The sequence below is a fragment of the Chelonoidis abingdonii genome, chromosome 7 (assembly GCF_003597395.2).
Source record: "Chelonoidis abingdonii isolate Lonesome George chromosome 7, CheloAbing_2.0, whole genome shotgun sequence".
NCBI classification, from domain to species: Eukaryota; Metazoa; Chordata; order Testudines; family Testudinidae; genus Chelonoidis; species Chelonoidis abingdonii.
The window spans coordinates 81,344,377-81,366,988 of record NC_133775.1 but is presented as its reverse complement, the minus strand read 5'-3'; the positions used below and the strand labels follow the sequence as shown (position 1 = coordinate 81,366,988).

Sequence of the window (22,612 nt, the reverse complement as noted above, 5' to 3'; positions counted from 1 at the left end):
AAGTGCTCTTCTGAACAGGGATGAATTTAAGCATATACGTGAGAGTTTTCTATATAATTGAGGCCTTATGTGGCTTGCTGAACGTCAACACGACAGCAAAAGACCCAGGGAGAGATCCTAGGAGTTCTGTTTCCCAGTTCTCCTCTTTAACCATCAGATATCAATCCCCATTCGATCTATGTTTCATTCCTGAATGTGCTTCAGTTTTATAAGGCTCGTACTACATTAGTCTCCCAACTCAGCTCCATCAATGGGGCCAACGGCAGCAGCGCTGGTGTAGCCAAGGCTTCACAGCCACCAACATTTTTACTCCTCTGTTGTCTAACCCTTGCCACCAAACAACATGATGATAAAAATACCGAAGGCTATTGGCTCCATGCTCACACTACTGCCAGCACTGGTGGAGCTCAACTGGTGGTAGCAATGGTATATACTTTTGGGAGAAAAAGACAAGTGAAGACGAGGCTTAAGGGACAAAATCATTCTCTTTCTAGGGGATATTTTTCCTTCAAGCACTTATTCAGTCATGGGTCTCTTTTAAACAAAAATCACCAATGGTACTGAACTATGGTGTTCACGCTGGATTATTTTTTACATCCATTTCATCAGGATCCTCTATTTAAAGTCAAAGGTGCTTTCAAGTTGTGATTCCAGAAAGGGCTGTGCAACTAATTCCAAGTCATTATGTCTGGAAAAGCAACTGTCCCACCTTTAATTTCACTAAGAAAACAAAAGTACCTCCTCTTTAGAGGACTCCACTATTCTGTCTAGAATACTTAATGCCGTTCATTGCTAGTTACCTCAGCAGTAACTTCATGGTATACTATGAAGTACTGCATAAAGCCTCTCTCATTGAGTGAAAGGAGCTCTGTGCTTTCCCCTCCATCCTGTTGCAATCAGTCAATACTGCATTCTTTCCTGATACCTGTACCCAAAGATCTGCAGAAATGCTGGTCTTATCTTTGCAATCTTCTACACATCACAACCAATTGCTCTCCTAGACAGAAAGTGAAACTTAAATAGAAAATCCAGCTCTAAAAGGATCACTCCAAAGGCAAACTAAAAACTTTTTTTGTTATTTGTTTGGGATCAATATTATTCACTTATTTTGTTATGTTTGTTGGCTGTTTCATTTTGTTATTTTTAAATGAAGTGTGTTTCAACAAATTATTTTAGTATATTTAACAGAGTCTGGTTTTACTTACCTTTTCAAACAGAGGAGACTTCATGAATTAAAGGTTTGCATAAAGTGTTTAAGTATTTCAGTGTAGCATGCTGAGAGAGATTATGTTATAGATCCAAGCCTCAATAGTTTAATAATTTTGTGTAAATTATTCTGACAAGGGGAAAGACAACCATGCCCACAATCACCGAATAAGCTGTATTATAGCAGTTTTTCATGATAGAACAGTTGTAGTGGAATGGATGCTTACATTTTGACATTTAATTTCCAAGCATTTGCAGCTCAGCCATAAAAATGCACTTTAGGTTGATCATATATTATCACCAAATTTTTACATTCAAAATTTTGGTGAGTGAGTTTATAACTCAAACACAAACCTCCACACAAAAACACAGATTCATTCTACTGAATGCAGAACTCAACCACACCTATTTGACTAGCTATAAAATTTTAAAGTTATTTTTGTATTTTGTTAATGGTATCACATAAATTGAAAACAACTTCTCCTTCCTGTAGGGGTGCGAAAAACTAGTTGGAAAAATCATATGGTTTAATTTTTGCCTAAAACAAATCTGAACCAGTGAGTATCATCACTGCACCCAATCCAATGCCCATTGAAATCAATGACGGACTTTCTACCAAATTTAATGGTCCCTGAATTAGGCCCTCGCAGTCTACTGATTTGGGCAAGGATTTTCAAAGGAGCTAAGGTGATTCAGGCACTGAACTCTCATTAAGTTTCAATGGGATGTGGGCATTTCAGTCCTGTAGGCTCCTTTAAAAATCACGGACTTGATCAAGAACGTGCACTTATCAATAATTATTTTGTAGATCATGTTTTATGTAACACAGTGATCACCTGTAAAACAAAGCAAAACAGAATTTACCAAATGGTGAGCTTTCAGCAGTGCCCACTGTACATTATCATTCATAATATAATACAGTTCATGGGACTGATTTAGCTCCCACTGAAGTTAATGGAAGCCCTATATGCATAATTCATTTAAAGCATACCTGAACACATATTCACAAGGAAGACCAGCAAGAAGAGATCGGCTGAAGGAGACTCATGTGAATGCCTAGCTCAAAGCCACAGCCCCTGGGCAATGTAAAAGAGAATCTCAGCTTCCATTTTAAAGAATTATTTATACCCCTTTCCATAGCAGAGACAACCTTAAAAATGTAAACCAAGTCAAAGTAATGTAATCCAACTGCTAGGGTTGAAAGGAACAAGCAGCTGGACTCCACTTCTGCAGAGAGATGCTGGGGGAATCCAATGATCAACATGCCGCAGTTCCCAAATAGAGAAGTCTTATAGTATAAAATCTATTGAGGTCTATCTATTCAATCGGGTTATACAAAGAGAAATTCTAAATAATAATCATAACAATTTTCTAATTTAATTCAGACGAGAATGGTTTCATGCTTCCATTTTTTTTTATTTTAGTTTCTGTAAGATTTCTCCATTGATGAGCACACAATTGTTTTGGCAAAACAAGTCAGCTGAGTGGTGGGGAATCTCTCAATAAAACATCTCCCCAAAATCCTCAGGTCAACCCCATGCATGGTGGTGTGATTACAGTAGACACAAATGGTTTCCCTTTTCAGGTATAGAGAAGGATAGCAAAAATTGTCTTGTATACCCACTCAAAAATGCTACGATTGTGTCTACTCGTTAAAATGTTCCCCCTCTCCAAGGTTCTCCCTGCGCCAGCTGCTGCCATTGCCGCAATGCGGCATTGTCTGCTATGACTGAAGTAGCCTGCATGCCCAACTTAGGCCACTAGGAGCACAGAGGGACAAACTCTCAAGCTCTATACACCACATTGCCAGCTACTCCAAAAAGCATAAGGATAACAATGAGTAGGAGGTGGGGCCAAGATAGTACTCTATTGAGTGATATGGCTGCAGCCCATCTCTTCCCCCCACCATTCTTTTCCTATCAAGCCTCATCCCAGAGTTTGAAGAGGAGGTTTGGGAGGAAGTCTAGAACCCCATTACCACCTGACCATTCATACAAGCGACAGAACACTGGCTTTCCCCAACCACCTGCTACGATCTGCACCCCCATAATAGACAAGGGGGACATGAAGAACCAAAAAGTGAAATGATGGATGGATATGAAATGGGGAGGGAAAAATGACACTGATTTTTTTGAAGGGACTTGAGAGAGGAAAGGAAATGTTTATTTTACCCAGTAAACACCACATGTATTGCCAAGTAAGACAAAACATTTCTCAGGAAGCCCTTTATTAAAATTTTAGGTTCTAAAGAAGTACGTATAGCCCTCACGGTGAAGTTACATGCGTTGTACATTAAGGTTGATATGTACACTATTATAAATCATACTAACGGATGGAGCATGTGTCTCACACAGAAACTGGAAATTTAGAACTTGCATATTCAAACATTCACATTGGAAACATTATCATTTATATAGCATGGGAAACTGCAAAACAGACCTTTGCCAAATCCAGGTACAAACGCAGCTATTTGTGCCATACACATTCTTTTGGGTGAAAGTGCAAAGAAGTCTGCACTTAGATACTAAACTAAAAATGAACTGTTTTTGTAGTAATGATTCTTTAGGCAAACATGTCTAACTTAGAAAGTAAAAAGTTAAAAATCTGCTAAAAATAGCACCTTGTTCTGACTAAATTTCCCTAAGGTGCAGCTTGCCCAATTGCCACAGCCAGGAGGCTTCTTCCAGTCCCTAAATGATTACAAAAATTAGTTAATTCACAACCACATGCTACGCACAAAGAAACCAACCCAACTTAAATACTGAATACTCACAGTGTTCCACTCATCTTCAGTGCACAAAGTAAAAACTTGCAAAACAAAATAGAAGCTTGAATAAATATGAAACAGTCACCTGATGGTGAATATTCTGCAAACATGAAAAGAAGCTAAATAAATGGAGTCAACTATTCCTAGTAAATTATTTGCTCAGCTCTAATAGCTATACACATGCACAACAGGGTATTAACTCCGCTTTGGATTATTTACATCTCAATGTTGAAATGCAGCAACTATTAGCTCAAGCACCTCACCTGATTTCAAATGCTATCACAGTAGATGGGGAGAAAGGTTGTTTCTGAAATAAAATGGATCCAAGCCTTATAGGATTTTATAGATCAACCTATCTTGAATTATATCCACGAGCCAATAGGCTGCCTGTACCGTTGGAGAATTGCTGAAATAAACTCCCTGCTGGTGACTCCGCCCAGCAGACTGACAACCTCATTCTGCACCAACTGGAGCTTGTGAGTGGGCTTCAAGGATAGTCTCATGTCTGCTGCATTGCGGTAATCCATGGATTACTGTGGCCACGTCCAACTGGGGGACAGATGGTCACAATCACCCTCACTAGACAAAAATGGAAGAAGGCACTTTTGGTGACTGACACAAGCCAAGATTTCAGAAGCAGACGGTGTGAAAGCACCTCCAAACTATGCATCTCTAGACAAAGGGCAGGTAGATGTTTTCTTTAATAAGTGCACAAATCCTTCCTTTGTACTCTCTAGAGCTTTCTGCCTACCCATCAGTCTCACCTCTACCTTGTTTGGATTAGAGGAAGATACCTCAAACTCAGTCCAAATCCCAACCTTTGCCAGGCACTAGGAAACTGCAGACACATTGGTGTGAGGAAAATGAGAGAAAGATGCATATTTGCTGAATACTATTGGTGCTGCAGCTCAAAATGTTCTGCTGTCTCCCTCAGTGCCTCCTATGAAATAAAAAAAAGCCTTGTAGAACCTCACTTAATAAATCCTATGGGACAGATTATCAATTGTCCAAACCTACACTCCACGCTCTGTAAAAGCAAGGAGTGGAAATACACAAGAGCAATACAGTCTACTCCAGCTAGGGTCTATGTGTGATCCAACAAAACCTTAAAGTCAACATCAACATAAACATTTGTCCAATGTTAGTACACACGGAACATATGTTTAACAATAATTCATCCAATAATGTAAACTCCTCCAATTTATATAGGATTAATACACCTCTACCCTGATATAACGCTGTCTTCAGGAGTCAAAAAATCTTACCGCGTTATAGGTGAAACCACGTTATATTGAACTTGCTTTAATCTGCTGGAGCGCACAGTCCTGCACCCCCCTAGAGCGCTGCTTTACCATGTTATATCCGAATTCGTGTTATATTGGGACGCGTTATATCAGGGTAGAGGTGTAATATTAATTTATCATGTTTTGATGTGTTTCCTTCCTTTATTAAGGCTGAAAATTACAAAAAAAAAGTGTTCTACCAAAATTAAGTTTGTGACAATGTTATTTTAAAATTAAGGGTCATGCTTCCATCCTTAACAAATCCTCTTTCACCTTCCTTTCTTTTAATAAACAAAACAGCACATGCAAATTAAAGAATTGAGCATTTTCCTTTTTGTATCCTATCATAACATATGTGTGATTGTCTCATTAAAAATTCTCAGTTTTTCCTCTGAATTTCTTGTGTGCACGTGAATATATTATACAAATATATTTTTAGATTTATTTATGCTAAACACATATTTATATACAAGTACAAAATTAAACAATAGACAAATCTGGGATTGCTGTCTTTTAGATCAAAAGCAACCTAGAATTCTGCACTTGCAATTTTGTGCCGATCAATTAATTGGAGAGGCCTTTTTCAGGTACAAATGTACCTGATTTGCAAGCACAATTTCTATCTACAAATTAATTTCATAAATGTCCATATGCTACCATTTCAATCACCAATTGGCTGGAGATGCAAAATTATTGGCCTATCTGGAAATTTTTGGAAGCTTTAATGTCAAACATCATACAGACTTCAGAATCTCAGCAGCTACAGTTTAAAGTTAAATATTTGGCATGGTAGATGGTGCGCTGGACCCACAACTCTGCTACAGGGAGCATCCTAGATACATTCTTTTCCACCATATTCAAAATTTAAACTCAAGAGAGTCTAATTTGAGAAGAATCAGGGTTATTATGGACTAAATGGGGGAATGAGTGCCTTAGTCCCAGAGCCCTCATAGAGGTGCCAGCAGCACTCTATCTCTTATAATGACTGGGATTCAGGTCAAGCGCTTGTACTGTCCGCAGCTGTGGCAGTATGGCAGATGGAGAATGACAAAAAGCAGATTCCAGGCCATTTAGAACTTTATAGGTCATGACCAACACCTTAAACAGCACCCGGAAACTGATAGGAAACCAGCATTGATGCTAGAACAGTGGAGTAATGCGCCCCCAGCCACATGCGCCACTCAGTGAGTGTTGCTGCATTCTGCACCGTCTTCAGTTTTTGAAAGGTTTCATGGCGCAATGCTATGTTGAGCATGTTGCAACAATCTAATCTTGAGGTGACAAAGGCTTGAACAACAGTAGCAAGGTCTGCATCAGAATGGAGAAGTTGCAACCTGTTGGCCACGCAGATGGTAAACAACTGACTGAGTTACTGCGGTGACATGATCATCCAACAACAGCTGGGAATCATAGCTGGGAGTTCTGGTAACTAGCAGCAGATCCACTCCCTCCACTAAGGGATTCATATTTTACCTTCCCTAGCTACTTCCCCCAACACCACCTCAGTCTCATCTGGGTGGAGCTTCAGCCAGCTCACTCTCACCATCACTCTCCCTCAACTACACATTAGCTAAGATGTTGAACTGCATAGTCCAATTCAAATGAGTTAAAGAAACACAGCTGGGAGTCTTCAGTGATAAATTGGTCACTTACATGAAGACTGACAGTCAGTTAAAAGCTTGCCCTATGTTTCCTATACAACTGATGGAAATACTATATCAGACAGAGGGGAGAAAGGAGTAGCAAAGTAGTTACAAAATGAACAGAGCCTGCAAATGAAAAAACTAATACCATGGGAAAGTGATCCTGGCAGAAGTCCCTGGCAGGTCATAAAAACAACTCCCTCTCAGAAATGTATTTTGTTCTTGATTCATGAATATAATAGTTCCAAATTGGCACTGCTCTTATCTTGATGTGTTCTGCATCCCTAAGGGCTCCTGGGTATTATTAGTTTAAAGGCGATAAAAACACCATGATAGTGAGGGTAGGTGGGAAATGAGCACAGCATTCAAATATACTTCAGTAAGTCAAATCCATCTTCTGTAGATATAGGATATAGTTAGGCATCAATATTGATTTTTCATGGACATGGCTAGAATACTAATACTAATAGGACTAACAAAATTACTAGTTAAAGTACTTATGTGAATACACTGAACCCATCCATAAAGCAACTACCATTAAGACCATAACAGGCATCAAAGACTCTTACAGAGAGCCTCTCTTTCTCCTTCTTATTTTGTTTCTGTTGGTCTTGATATAAAACCTGTCACCTTGGTGCCATCTGGATACTGTTCCTTTCACCGTACACTGTACATCCAACCTCACATTTTTGAAATATGTTATATAGCCAAGGTTATCTCACATTTCATTTCCATATTGTTAGCAATGACAGTAGATGTCTCACTGAAAAGTTTCATCAAATAACAGTCCTTATTAAACATTAAAACATTCCACACACCCCAGCCTGCCTTCCTGGTGCAGAATATCGCACACATCAGGGTTTCAGCATATTTCAGAAAGTTCCCAGAACTGGAGAGAAAGTCCTCTACTGCACAGATTTCCTGTTCTTTTTATCTCCAATCTGATTCCTATAATGGAAAGTGCAACAGCAGCCATGCTCTTTGGGACCGCTGCTCACTCCTTCACTGTAGAGATCTACGATGAGACAGAAACTGTTGGGGAAGGACAGTTACTGGGCATTCTCATAATGCTTATCACTGGAGTAGATCCAGACAGCTAATGAAGTACAGAAAAGAGGAACTAGACACCTGTCCAGTGATACCTCTATACACGGGGGCAGTGGTACTTCACCACAGTCAAGCCTACATTTGTTTCATCTTTGGCTGTCCTGTGAGAGTAGCTTCCTGTCATAACTTGGGGGTGGGGGGGGATAGAAGCCTGGTGATACTGTTAGAAAAAGCTTGCATTCCAAATTATTTTGGATTACATGCAATGGGATTAAACCGTATAGTCTGATTACCCACACCTTGTCACTAGTAACTCCTTTTGAATGTTTGTTTTCATCACGTGTCTTATGTGCACAATTACTAGTCAAGAAGTTAAATAGATTTTTAACCCAAACTCATTACGAGCCTAACTGTATTATTTTCCATTTATTTGCTATTTTAATTCAACTGCACACAAGCATGAATGACTAAAACAAGAGTTATACACACAATTTATTGTGAAATCTAGTTCCCACTACAATATTCTGAGTGCACTGTAGCAGTTAAGAATGCACCTCACACAGTTCAAATTTAATCTTGATTGCCAGAACTGATCGTAATTTGCAGAAAAAATAGAGCAAGAAATCATTCTCATGGCATTTTCAGGCTTTCAAGATAGCTGAAGCAAATAAAATGCTGAGATATGCAGGGCAAAGCATTTTGTAAATAAGTAAAACTGGCTCTCTGTGTGTATACACACACACACATGTGTGAGTAATTGTGTGTGTGTGTGTGTGTGTAATTATAAGCAGCAAGACTGTAAACAGAAGAAAACTGGAAGGAAAATTAAGTATGCTATATCTGAAGACCCTGATTCATGTTCACAAAAATGTTTCAAGTTTGTTCATCTGAAAATGAATTCACTGTGAATTATAATCATACATCTGAGAGTTCACTGTCATAAGAGGCAAAAGTTATTTACCAAGTTATTGTGGAATACTGTGTTATTTTACATGTTGGAATATTACCCATGGTAACTTGTAACTCAAGGTAAAGTTGCTGAATTCTCAACATAATCAGTGGCAACAGAAATAGATTGAAGAAGAAAGTCTGACTAAGACACCACAATAATACATCCCTATTCTGCTTGTGAAAGTTTCGTTGCTTGTCAATGTCTGGTTTACACGTAGTCCAAGGGAACCATACTATCCGAATTTAAACTGTTCTAGTAGACTCTGATGTGTTCTCCAGAATACAAGCTTCCATCTAAAGCAAATTCTAAAAAGCCAAGTGCATGATTTGGATCATATTGAGATCTCCGTATTTCATAGTCTTTATAATGAATATTTTTTGAGATTACCAGGTTCCAGTTCATAATTTGAGTCAGAAAGAAGATAAATTCAAACTCCAATACCCCTTTTTTTGAATTTTCATTTTCAAATTATGTTTATTTATTTGATAGTCCTGAGCACTTTTTGCTAGGTTTAAGCTTTGGCACCTGGAAAATATTTTTCATAGTTTCTTTTTCAGATCAATACCTACTTTTCAGACACTTACAAGCTAATGACTAGAACTGAGGTTCTGAGTTTAGTTTTTGGTGCTCAATTCACGTATTAGAATTTCAGGCATGATTTAGGTTTGCTTTAAAAATCTGACTGCTAGGGTTGGGATTTTTTCAAACTTTGTGAGTATACTGTGGATGTATTCCACCCTAAATGTCTTTTAATACTGAATGCCTCTATACACAGTTTGTTGTCCATTAATTTAAACAAGATTATTCACACAAGTAGGACTACTCATGGCAAAAGGATTGGAAGGTTTAGTCCATAGCTTGGAAAGCCTCAGAACCCAGGATGAGAGGCATAAGATGAATGAGTAATTATAACAGTAATTAACACCATTAACAACGTACCAAGAGCAAAACTGTGGATTATTAGAACTGCACAGTGAGAACAGTGTGTTTGAAATGACACTCTTAGCACAGTTTTCTTTGGGAAAACTCTTGGTAATGTGAACTGAACTGAAAAATATGCTGTGGTTTTTCTATATTGTGAAATCTGTAACATCCAGAAAGTTTTCAAGCTCCAATTTCCAAAGCTATTTCAAGTAACCAGATCCTCAAAAATCTCAAGATTTTAAGCATTTCATTGCTGATGATGATAGCACAAACACCCAGCTAATATTCATATTAGCTTGTCCAGTTTGGCTGGACATACTGAACTCACCCTGACATTCATTCTTGTTGAAAGGATGTCCCACAGGAATGAAGATGAAATTCTGAATGTTGAAATACTTGTGTCATCTAGTCAATATTTTTTGGATTAATTGGCTAATCAAGATGTCTGCTAACACCTTTACAAATAAGGATAAAAATGGCACCAACTAAAAAGTGTTGGACTCCTGGGATATGGATTGGAGGATGTTGAGGTTTGTTTTGTTTTTTATGAATCCTAGCCTGTCGACAGCTAAGCTGGTTCAGTTTAATAATCTAATAAATATTTCTGAACAGTACCGTTGTGTCATATGGCGATATCTGGCATTATAAGCTCAGGACTCAGTGGAGTAGAACAGAAAATAAAGAAAACCAGTTTAGCGGAAATCATACTTTTTGTTTGATGGGAAATTCACATCAATTTTGCTGTGTCTTCACTTTACAAATGCATATCAGTTTTATATTTTATTATGATTTTACTCATAAGATGCACCCTCCTTTGAGGCTTAAATTGTAAAATTCACTTTTAAGTCTTCCTAAATTTTATCTAATTGTAGTTATCTAATTGTAGTACTAATATATGAAGCTTCTGTACTATTGTGTCTTAACAACAACAATCCAGCCACTCTAATATATTTCTATTTTACTTCAAACCACTATGCTGGCACATTATTAGTAAGGCTCTGGGAGATCCAACAAAAGCCATACGCAAGAAACAGTGATTCATACTTATGAACTGGCATAGGGCACAGTAACAGCAATGCAACTTGGCAATTTATGCCACAAAGTCTGAAGGGTACACTACTATATGTGCCAATCAGAAGTCTGTAAGCATCCTAGTATACACAATCACATCCCTTAACTGAGATACAGTTATCCCAGCCATTAGCACAATACTGTATAAACATGTATTTTGGGTAGTGCAATTAATTGCAGTGACAGCCCAATTTTAACCTTCACTCTTCCCTGTTTGGTGCTAGTTTATTAATGAAAAGAATTTAATGACAAGTTTACTAATGGCAGATGTTAACTGATGTTAAATAGGCTCTTATACAAGCATCAGAACCTCTCTCTGAGAACCAATAACCCCAAAAAATCATATCATGGGGCTCTCTATTCTCAGGGACAACTGAATAATTTCCTTTCCAGTTCCTAAATTTACTTGGAGAAGCTCATCAAATTCCTCTTCTCCTCTGATGAGTTTCAATTTGGGAAGCAAATGCAATAAAGGGATGGAACTGCTAAAATTTAGCATAGTAATTTACTTTCTGTATAGCACTAAGAATGGGCTAGATATGTTAAGCAACTTGCAAAAGCACATGGCCTCTGCTCCCAAAGTGTTTATAATTCAGGCAAGAATTTACCATGTAAACAAATCTATGTACATTTTGAGAAAGACTGAAATATTTTAGTTTGTGAGAAAAATAAAAATGAACCAGGATGCATCATTTGGTATCACTGCAAATTGCTCCAATGAACAGTATTACCATGTCTCCATTATGTGATGGATTATAGGTTAGAACATATTTGCATACAATTATGTAGTGGTGACTGCACTAGGGAGTGGTCACTTGACGTTCTTCTGGTTCCATTGTTAACATTCTTTCTAAGCGTCGATAAGTTTTTGATCTTTGACTCTTTGTAACAATATTTAGGATGAAGGTGAGACATCTCTTGGGAAGTTAAGCCATTTGTTTTGTTTCACCGACTTGACCTGCTCAAAACTGCTTTGAAGAGCTTCAATAAAAATTTCAAACTGGGGATGCAACATAATACTGAAGATTTTGTGCCTGTAAGATAGATGTCTTAAGAATTAGTTAGTGCCAACCTATTTTCTCATCTCATAGAATTAAGACTGATTTCTCCCATAAAAGCATGCCTATGTTGAAAATTAAAACTGCAAAGAATAATTGCTTACGGCCAATTCTAAACACAGACCAGGTTAGAACAGATTCTCCACCTCAGCAATTATATTGATTTGGGGATGGTTTAGAATCAGACCATTATAGACAGATAGATAGGTAGCTAAACTAATTCAACATTTGATCAGCTCTGATAATAATGGGGAAGAGAAATATGTTGCTAAAAACGATCGCAGAGCCTACAGTTATTAGAATATTATAGTACAAATATCATGTAATTTGCTAGTCAACATACTTTGTTGAAAGTAATAGCACAATCTAGTGTCAGCGGATGTCTTATGCATCATCCTTGGACAAAGACAATATAGGTCATCAGAAAAAATATTAGAATTGAACTTATTCTTTGTGTAAAACTGGATCATGCTTATGGTAGCTAGTGATGACTTTAAAAAAAAAATCACAATAATCCTTTCAATCTGGCAGAGAAGGAAAATGTTATTGTGGGATGTCATTACCTTTTCTAACAAATGCTATTAATTCAAAAAAAGGTTCTGTCTTTCTAACTGTATTCTTCACAAAACAAGTTTCCAGCTAGGAGATCGTTCAAATACCTAATGTGAGCTCAACACAAGAGATAAACAGTATTAGGTCAATCACAACATGTTTATTATACATCATGGCTTCAAAACTTGATAGACAAAGACAATAAGTATCTAAAATGACTATCCTAGACAACCAACCATGGAAACTAGCCTTAAGTCATTTAAAGTCTGATCCTGCTTTTACTCAAGTTGATGAAAAGACTCCCATTGGTTTCAGAGTGAGCAGGGTAGGGCAAGAACCCCCTATTCAAACTCCACACTTGAACTGTGAGGAGTTTGGTTATTATTATAGGCTCTCCATATACTGTCCCTTCGTGTGCCTGTCCTCGTAATTCAAAAGGCTCTATGTTGATTCATCTCCAGTTTAATTTGCCTCCACTAGGCATGTGCACAGTTTAACCAGCCAACATTCCACTGTTTGCTGTCATCTAGCTAAACAAAACCTTTTCTGGTAGGCTGGATGGGGCCTTCTCTGCTGTAATTCACTGTATACAGTTACTGCACTGGACCACTCTTACCGCCACTTCAGGTGCTAAAGGGTTTGGTTTTCTTTTTTTTTTTTGCGCCAAAGAGTTACACATCTTCAGAAGTGTTAATGCTCTTAGTTTGGAAGAATTAATTTTCCAACCACAGAGAAATCTTTGCCCCATTTGTTTAGTTAAGCAGTACACTAGAAAATGCGTTATTGCTCAGATAAAGTAACTACGTTAGCACTAGTCAAATTATTCTATGCCTAGATACTTAACTCTATGTAATATCTGATTTTACAAAAAAAAATTAAAGGCACACATAAACATAGCTTGTATGTTTGTAGCCCAAAATCAAGCTTCATTGTTGAATCTAATTTAAAAGGTAGTAGTATTCTGCTTATTGTCATTCCGCTATTTCACTAAAACCATTCAAAGGATGCACTTTACCAAAGGTTGGGAAAACATTAAAGACTGTGGTATTGTTGTGCTGTAGCTTTAAAAGAACAAACCTTGGCATGATTCTGGTTCTCAAACTGGGACCTTCCCCATAAGCTAATGTTGTGAGCAAATATGGCAAAGTCCTCTGCAGTTCCCCCCTTTTTATTTTATATTTTATTTTATACACCCTTTCTGTCTAGATCAATTGTGATACCTCTAAATATTCTTCTCTCCAAACCTGTTACCCATCCTCTACTTCATATTACACATATATGAATAGGTTTCTGGCTGTACATACTGTACATTACATGGGCTCTGGATGTTATTGAACCCCATCTGTTTCACACAGCAACAAATATGGCAATTTCTATGCTCCTCAGGAGCATCAGCACAGAAGTCCTCTTTTGTAGTCTAATTAGCAGTAATTCCCATCTAGGGGAGGTGAGACACTTCATTTTGCTGGTTATAACACTTTGGCCAGAGTAAGGAGCCCCAAAAAATCCCACCAACCTGTACATTTAATCAGCACTGCAGCATGGAGAAAGACAAACACACACAGACACACAAAAGAAATCACAAAGTCAACTCACAGAATCTCCAAGTCACGCAGGGCTCTGAAGGCTCCATCTTCAATGCAGCTGATCTGGTTGTTGTCCAGTTGCCTGCAGGAAGGAAGGGAAAGTATGAAGGTTTGCTGGGTAACTAAGCTGCCTTAAAATACCGGGTTCCAATCTTTCCTGTCACTGAGGTGTCCCTCCACCCCCTTGCAGTCTTTGCTCGTCCCCCAGGAGGAGGCTTGCTCATAGCCTGCCACGCTGCTCTGTCTCTTCTCACTGACTGTCTGAAAGAACTGCACAGTACAGCACACTGAAGCCTGTCAGGTCTCAGTAAATATTAATTGCGCCTTTTTTTTCCTTTCTTTCTTTCTTTCTTTCTTTTTTTTTTTTTAAGGCAGAAGGGAGTAATTTCATTACATTAGGGCATTCAATCCATTATGAGCTTTTACCGTCATGTCACTGAAACAATTTCATTAAGCTAAAGGCCTGTAAATCATTGGAGGTCACTGCACTGCCCTCTGCGACCTCCCAGAATGCCTTTTTTTCTTTTACTGGAAGTTGCAGTCCTCTGTCCTGAAAGTACTAAATCTCAAGGCTTTATCTGCCCAAGAGCTGCAAGAGTGCGTGGGGAATATACCAATTCCAAATTAGACTCAACTAATCTAATTTTATAGTCTTTTTATTATTCTAAGCACCACATGTCTATAGTGTTCGAGGCTTCTCTCCATTGTTACTGGACCCATCTGGTTGGCCATTCTACTGAAAGATTTTTCACTAAATAGAGGTTCTGCCTAACTGTATCAGTGAGAGAAATCCATTGATAGAAAAAATTCAAGAAATTGTGTGTGTGCGCGCGCACACACACACACACACAATTACAGTCTTAATAATGTAGTACTTTGCTATGAAACAAGTGTAATTTAATACACCTAAGACTGATTTTTTTCACATTTATTTTACCAAGACAGCCATGTTTAAATATATTTTACAGTATTTGGGAACATATGGATACATATGCACATGTGTGCATTTCAACTAGAAAACTATTTTTCCTGCTCCATGTGCTTGAATCAAAATGTACAATTTAAGGATTTAAGTCCTTATGTATCTGATAATTTACATTACACTGCAAAAAAAATCCGTATTATATGATACTGTATAACTATACATACATTTGAATACAATACAGACATTGCAAAAGATGTGAATACACACCCCTTGTTCTGTGTGGTCCTTTGCCTAGACCACAATGTTGGCGGGACTGTCTGTTCTGCATGTCTGTATAGTAATTAGCGCAATGGGGCTATGATCTTTTGGGGGTTTATAGATGCAACTGCATATTAAGCAAAATTATTATAACTATTATATGCACAGTGTACATATACACACTTGCACCAGTACAGATATGATAATGTGGTGTGGTAGAAAAATCATCATCCTCTGTACTCTGCACTGTACAGACATTTAAGAAACCATGTATTGCCCCAGCAACCTTCAAGTGAAAGTAGAAATAAACCATGAACTAGACACAGTAATAACTACAATACAATAAAAAAGATAGTTAGCATATTTTTAGGTAGAAAGCATGTGTTAATTTAAAGTTCTAAATGACTGTAGCATTGATTTTGAATCTTCATGAATGACCACACAGGTACAAATTGAGCCTACTGATATACATTATGCTGAGTATGTATATATCTAAAGCCCAAGTGTCATCTACCCAAGCTGATGTGCTACCATCGTAACAGATCAGGCTCAGTAAACTCCAAGCTTTTTATGATTTAAAGCATATGAAAAATCATACTGATTATCAAGGCTACCAAATAGCTTACAAACATAAACCCAGTTTAAGTTTGTCACGGATCTCATAACTTAACAAAACATGATGAATTTGGCAAATCTTTGCACAGCATCCCTCATGCTGAACCAAAAGATGTAACATAATCTAAAAGGGATCTCTCTCTCTCTCTCTCTCACACACACACATCCTGCATCTTTTGAGGGTAGACGGATGATGTTACTGAGGGACTATTTTTTGGAGTTTTATTTACTGGTAGTTTCTGAAACGTTAACATAGGTCACTTTACTGGAATGGTGTCTAAGTCATAATTTAGGTGTCAAGATTGCTGTAACAAGCATTAAAAATGGAGTAAAACACATGATAGCTGTTGTGTGTGTATTTAAGAACTTTATATTGCAACTTGCTTCCTCGTGTACATTATTCATCTAATTCACAGGTGCTTTGCATTTGATGTTAAAGAAAAAGCACGTTAAAGAAGAAGCAAAAGCCAGCAATTAGGTGAATACGGGTACCACCCATTTCTTTCTTTTCAAACTCATTAGGTTGTGTTGCCCAGTTTTAACTGAGGTCCGGGATGCTATCTACTTTACTGCCAAGTATGCTAAGATCTAAGTAAATAAGCCCAGAGTGATTAATATATGTATTCAACATCAGAAAGCCTTCTGTTAGTCATATAAGTCTACTTAAACAGCGCAAGATTTTTTTTTTTTTTTAAGAATGCTGTTCTGTTGCTTGGATTTTATGGTAAAATTTATTTAATAAATCATATACAGCTCTCTGTGGGCCCAATACTGCCAACAGTAACTACCAAGCTTAATGCCTGAGGGGTCTATTAATCAACGGGACTATTCACAGTAGTAAGGTAAGCACTACATGCTTTGCAGAAGTATATTCATAGGATCGGGCCCCAAATTATTAAGCTTTTTAGAGAGATCTCATTTTGCATTAGTTATACCCTGCCCTTTAGGACTAATTTCAGCTTCCTAACAAACAAGCTATAGGAGCACGATGTCTGAAAGACAGCCAGGTTAAGCATCTAGAGAACGCAACAGGGGGCCAGTGTCACCTGAGTTTTAGTCTTAGTTCTGTAAATGATTAAGGCCCCAATCCTGCAAACACTTACGCATGGGCTTAATTTTAAGCATGCAAATTATCCCTCTGAAGACAAGATTTAAGGGGATTTAAGAAACACCATCTTAAATTTAATCGTGTGCTTGTTTGTAAGATTGGGGAAACAAATCATATGCCGTGATATTCAAAATGGACAACTTGTGCTTTTAAAGAAAAAAATCAGGATCTGAGAAAAGCTACATCATACACGGAAAAACTGAAGAGTCAGAGAAAAAAAAATAGAGGACGCAGGACTACATTTCCCTGAGTTACACATTGTAGCACAACTGTCTCCACTTATCACTTAGATCTAAACGTAGTGTTCAAACATGCACATAAAGGAACTACATATTCATTTGTCAGCTATTACTATCTTTCAGGTAAGTGTAAAAATGGCATCCGTTTTATGTGACAGTTTTGTGTGTCAGTTTTCAGACATTTGTTGAAGAGATTTTTCCCTTTGCTATTACCAAAATAATGTAACTAAGGAAGGCTGCATCTCTGATGGTTAGAGCAAAGGACAGGAGGACATCAGCCCTGGGTTCTGGTGTTCTTCTGCCACTCACATGATGTGTGATCTTTGGAAAGTCACTCTTTACCTGACTTTCCCCCACCTATGAAATGAATACAACACTGCCCACTTGGGGATGTTTTGAGGCTTATCTAACACTTGCAAAGTGGTTGGCTTGCCTCTTATGAAAGGCACTATAAAATGTGCCCACTGCAACTTTTATAAAAGTGGGTCTTTGTATAGCTGGCTGGAAGAAAAGGGGATTTACCCCTGTAGAGCTCCCTTATAGCAAATAGAGAGAAATGGGAAAGTTCATAGGGATGCACGGGAAGGGCAGGAAGCAGATGGGGCCAGGTTATGACAAGGTCACTGCATTGTCCTTCATGCTGACTAGAAGAATAGGGGGGTATTTATGTCCCAAGCAACCTCTTTACCAGGACTGGGCTACCCACACATGTACTCGGCAAATGGGTTCTCTTTTGACCCACTGTGGGAATTATGCTTATTTCCCTATTCTTTTCAGGGCTGAGAAGGAATTTTTCCCTTACCCCCAAATTGCTCGAAGCCAGCTCATTTTTTTCACCTTCCCCACAGCTGTTCTGCGACCTTGTGAGGTGGAGTAAGGGGATTAGGTTATACTGTCAAAATTTACGACATAAAACTTGTGGTGGATTTCCAGTGCATGTACTTGGTATAGAAGGGATACAGTTATTGGACAAAATAGATTGGGAAAGGATTTAGAAGAAAGCATTCCTTAAGGAAGTTAAGTAAGGGGGAGGGGAGTTGGGGCTCCTACATCTCAACAGCAGGGAGCCAACCCCCTCCTTTTCCTGTCCCCCTTAAACAGGTTAAGGAAGAGGGTTTGGGGCTCCTAGCTCTTGTCAGTGGGAAGCTGACCCCCTCCTTCCTGAGCTGTACAATATGTTGCCTGGTACCCCTGGATATTATAAGTGAATCAAGCTGCAGCCTAATTAAACCACATCCACGACCTCCTGTTTTTCTTCCACACAGATGGAGAGATACATTGTATTTTTAGGAATATGTTTGGATAAAATTAACAATTTGAACTGGGAAAGAAAATAACAGAGGAAACTAACTGCATCTTTCCGCTCTGACAGTCGCTCCTGGGGTATTACTGGAGCCTCTGAACAGCAAACAGACTTACAATATGCATCATGTAAACTGTGATACCTAGAAACAAAGGTGGTGGGGGGGATCGAGGAAGGAGTGCCAGATTTAATTTTGAACCTCCAGGCTTTTGTCAGGTTAAGACGGATCCCTAACATTAACAGGAATTAAAGTGTTTGTGTAGGTTTAAATGGTAAACCCCTCATGACTAATTTCATACATTAGACACTGGACTTGGGTCCATGGCCTTTGTCAAAAGTGTCTCTTGCTTTGACGTCAGCAAGCATGGGAAACCCTGCAACATATGTGTAATTAAATTGCTGCTCTGACTTCACCCAAGAGGCTTCAGGGGACTGCAACTTCTATGACAGGCAATTAGCTCCCACTAGACAATAACAACAGCTACAGATATATAACAAAAGAATTCAGAAAAAAAAAGAGTAAAATTGGGTATCAAGGAAAAGATGTTTTAACTACTTAAGATAAAGGTAACATTTGAGACAGGAACATTTGAAGCTTGTAAATTGTTGACTGAAGAAATGAAATATTCCTTTTTTAAATAAATCTGCTTTTGCAGATATAAAAAAAAATCATAGAACTATAGGGCAAGAAGGAAACAACTAGTCTATCCCTCTGCATTGAGGCAGGATTAACTATACCGAACATACACTATGTATATGTATAATAATATGGTGTTATGTATAGTAATTTCATGTCACCCATTTACTATTCAAGTGTTTTCAATAAGAAGCATAGAAAATATAAATTATAATTGACCAAGAAATTGTGTGACTAATGGATAATTATTGATCTTTAAAACTGGCATTTTATAATACAAAATTAAGATAAAACATCTTTCATTAAAATTGAGAAACAATGCTGCACCCCTATAACTATTAAATCCTTATATTTCAACTGTTATTTAATCCAAGAGATGGCTCATATATTTGGATTTGCAAATTATCTACCATAAGGTGAGAGTTAAATTTCAAATTTCATTCTAAGAAAGAATAAGATTTCAAAATGTTGATTTCCTTTTGACATTAAAAATCCTTTAATATTCAAAAATCTAAATTGATCACTTTGGTAATTATTCTGCAAATAACACTTCCTTTGTTCTATAACCAGATACCAAATGCAACAGAATTAACTACCTTTGTGCAACTAACAAACCTATGTACAGAAAGAAAGAGACCATCAAGCACTAAGCATGTTGAAAACAACAAGCTACATTCTCACTTTGTTTTATTATATTTTGTTTATTTGCAGTATAGGAAGATATTTTTTAAATGTAAGAACATTAGTCAGGACATTGTAGAATCCAAATGATCTAGTCAAAGAACAGACAGAATACTAGTTTAATTAATGTCTTCACTTTGTATTCCTAGTCTGGAGCCTAGTTAAAAATTTAAACACGAATCTGTTTTAACAAGGACTATTACGCATACTTTGCAGTTATTTTCATTTAATACATTTTATTTCCTGTATTTTATATTACTATTTAGCATACATGTTTCTTAAGTGGAAGAATAGTTTTACATCCTAATAGTTGTTCATTTAAGAGAACTCTACACTAATACAAATGCACATGACAGATTAATATCTCAGAAGCATGTCATGTGTTAGCTAATGAAAAATATTTCACACATCAATGGGAAATGTCAACAACAAATTCATTTTCACATTAAAATATTTTACTGTGTTTTAGACTGAGATTTTTTACGGACATTTAGTGGGAAGGTGCTTTGACTGTACCCTTTTTTTTTTTTTTTTTTTTTTAAAGAACACTGCCAAGGAATTTAGCCCAAAAATTAAGAATAATCTTTCCTCCAAAATACTCATTTTGATAGATTTGTTCATAGGAACTTTTTCTTAAAACTCTAGCGGAAACAACTGTTTGGATGTATTTCCTCTGCAGTGTATCCACTCTGATAGTGCAGCACTTAGATTGTTCATAAGAACCAGAAACAGACTAGTCTACATTTGCTGTCCGAATCTAGGGTCTGATCCTGCAGATGCTTAAGCACATGAATAATTTGAAGAAAATTGTCCCAAAACACATAAGTAAAATTGATGACATGCCTAAGAATTGAAGAATTGGACATTTAGAGGGGTTTCATACATAAAGAAACTCCCTAGAGGGGGCCCGGAGGTACACATTTTTAATTCTTTCAGTTTCAATAATCAACAAGTGTATTAACAAAAGAAGAGGGAATTTTGAAAACATTGTTTGTAATCAATTTCCATTTTTCACACTAATTTTACTCATCTTTGAAGAATTGCAACAAAACAATTAAAATCTCTGATAATATTTAAAAAATGTGTAGGTTAAATAAATTGTTTTTACCATTAAAATACAGGTTGAATGGGGTAAAAATGCTGGAGCAGTCTATAAGAGGGAAGAGCTAAAATGATCAGTCTGTAATCCAGCTCTGATATTTTGAGTCTTACTCCAGAATTGCATCTTTTTATGATAGTATGGTTTTGGAGACCCGCAACAGTCAAAGCACTATGCAGAAATAGCTCATCTGCATAGAATAACTGGTTAGGTGTGATCAATTCTCAGTCCCATTCTGTGTTACTAAGGTTGTTAAGTAACAGATCAGTTGGTTTTTTTTAAAATATTCTGCAGACTATGAAGTTTAAAGTTACCAATATTTGCTCTCTCTGTAAATAAAATTACCTGGCTTTGTTATTTTGGGGGCAAGCAGCATTTTATATAAACATCACATCAATTTAAAGCAATACTTAAATAACAATTAAAAAATTAAAACTTTCCTCCCCTCCCCCACATCCAACGTCTCCTTTCAATTTCATGGTATTTACAACATCCTTATTTTACTGTCCCCAGTTACTGATGTAACGAATAGTGCATACCAAACACACAAATGGCTGTCTCCATAGCAATTGGGGCAGGTTTTATGGTTGCCCTAGTTACTCCTGACTGATAACCATCTGTTGTTCTTCATTGCCATAGGCCCAACAGGAGGGCAAGGGAAGAAATCAGAAAGATAAAATTGGTGATTGTTAGATCATTTGAAAAGGTATCTTTTGTATACTTTTTCAACCTCCCCCACCCCCTGGAAAGGATTTGTACTTATTTGGGTTCCAGTTTGGTCTTTTACTTTCAATAAATGTGAACTAAATATCTTTGTGTAGAAGGAGACTCTGTTGCCAAGCTGGATCAAAGAGGGCATTACCCTGACAGCAAAAAGTTATGTCTTTCACTAAATTGATACAATTTTACATTCACTTTCAATCTTTTCTTTTTGAGCTAGAATCACAAGGGCTCTAAGGTTCCATTCACAAAACAGGAGGAGGAAGAGGTGGTGGTGCTCTTAGACCCAATAGTCCAGTTATTTGGGTACTCACCTGAAATGTGGGAGGGAGACCAAGGTTAAAATCCCTGCTCTGAAGCAGGAATTTTAAACCAGGTCTTTCCCACTCTAAGGAGAGTGCCCTGACAACCAGTCCATTGGCTATTCTGGGATGGATCTCTCAATCTCTCCTGCTGAAGCTGTTCCACTTTGCATATATAATGATTGGCAAAGGGATTTGAACTTGGGTCTCCCAAGATAGCTATACAATCATTCTCAGTCACTCTCTCTTTCTGGCCCAATGACTTTTCAAGTATTTTATACAAAGTAGAATGGCTTCAACAGGAGGGTCTGAGAGACACACAACTCAGAATAGCCAATAGTCTGGTGGCTAAAGGCATTAGTTAAGGAGTGGGAAGATTTGAGTTCAAGTCCTTGCTCTAGGAAAGGGATTCAAACCTGAGTTTCCTACATCCCAGACGTGTACCCTAAACACTGGGCTATTGGATATAACAGGATTGCTTTGTCCTCCTCCTCCTGTTTTGTGAATCTAGCCCTTCATTTCCTTAGCTTTTATTAAAAAGAGGTTAATAATGCCCAGAAACTAAATATTTCATGTAAAAAAAATAATTGTTCAATCCACCACTGTCAGAGAACCAAAAACTCAGTTCTTTGTCCA

General features: G+C 37.5%; 1 protein-coding gene across 1 annotated transcript in view; it reads right to left on the bottom strand.

Annotated features, from left to right (window-relative positions):
* Positions 1-22,612, bottom strand: part of SLIT3 (slit guidance ligand 3) — an 811,806-nt gene that overhangs the window by 330,874 nt on the left and 458,320 nt on the right. The window contains exon 6 of the mRNA XM_075068072.1: positions 14,100-14,171. Within this exon, the coding sequence (XP_074924173.1) occupies positions 14,100-14,171 (72 nt within the window). The remainder of the gene's footprint in view (positions 1-14,099; positions 14,172-22,612) is intronic.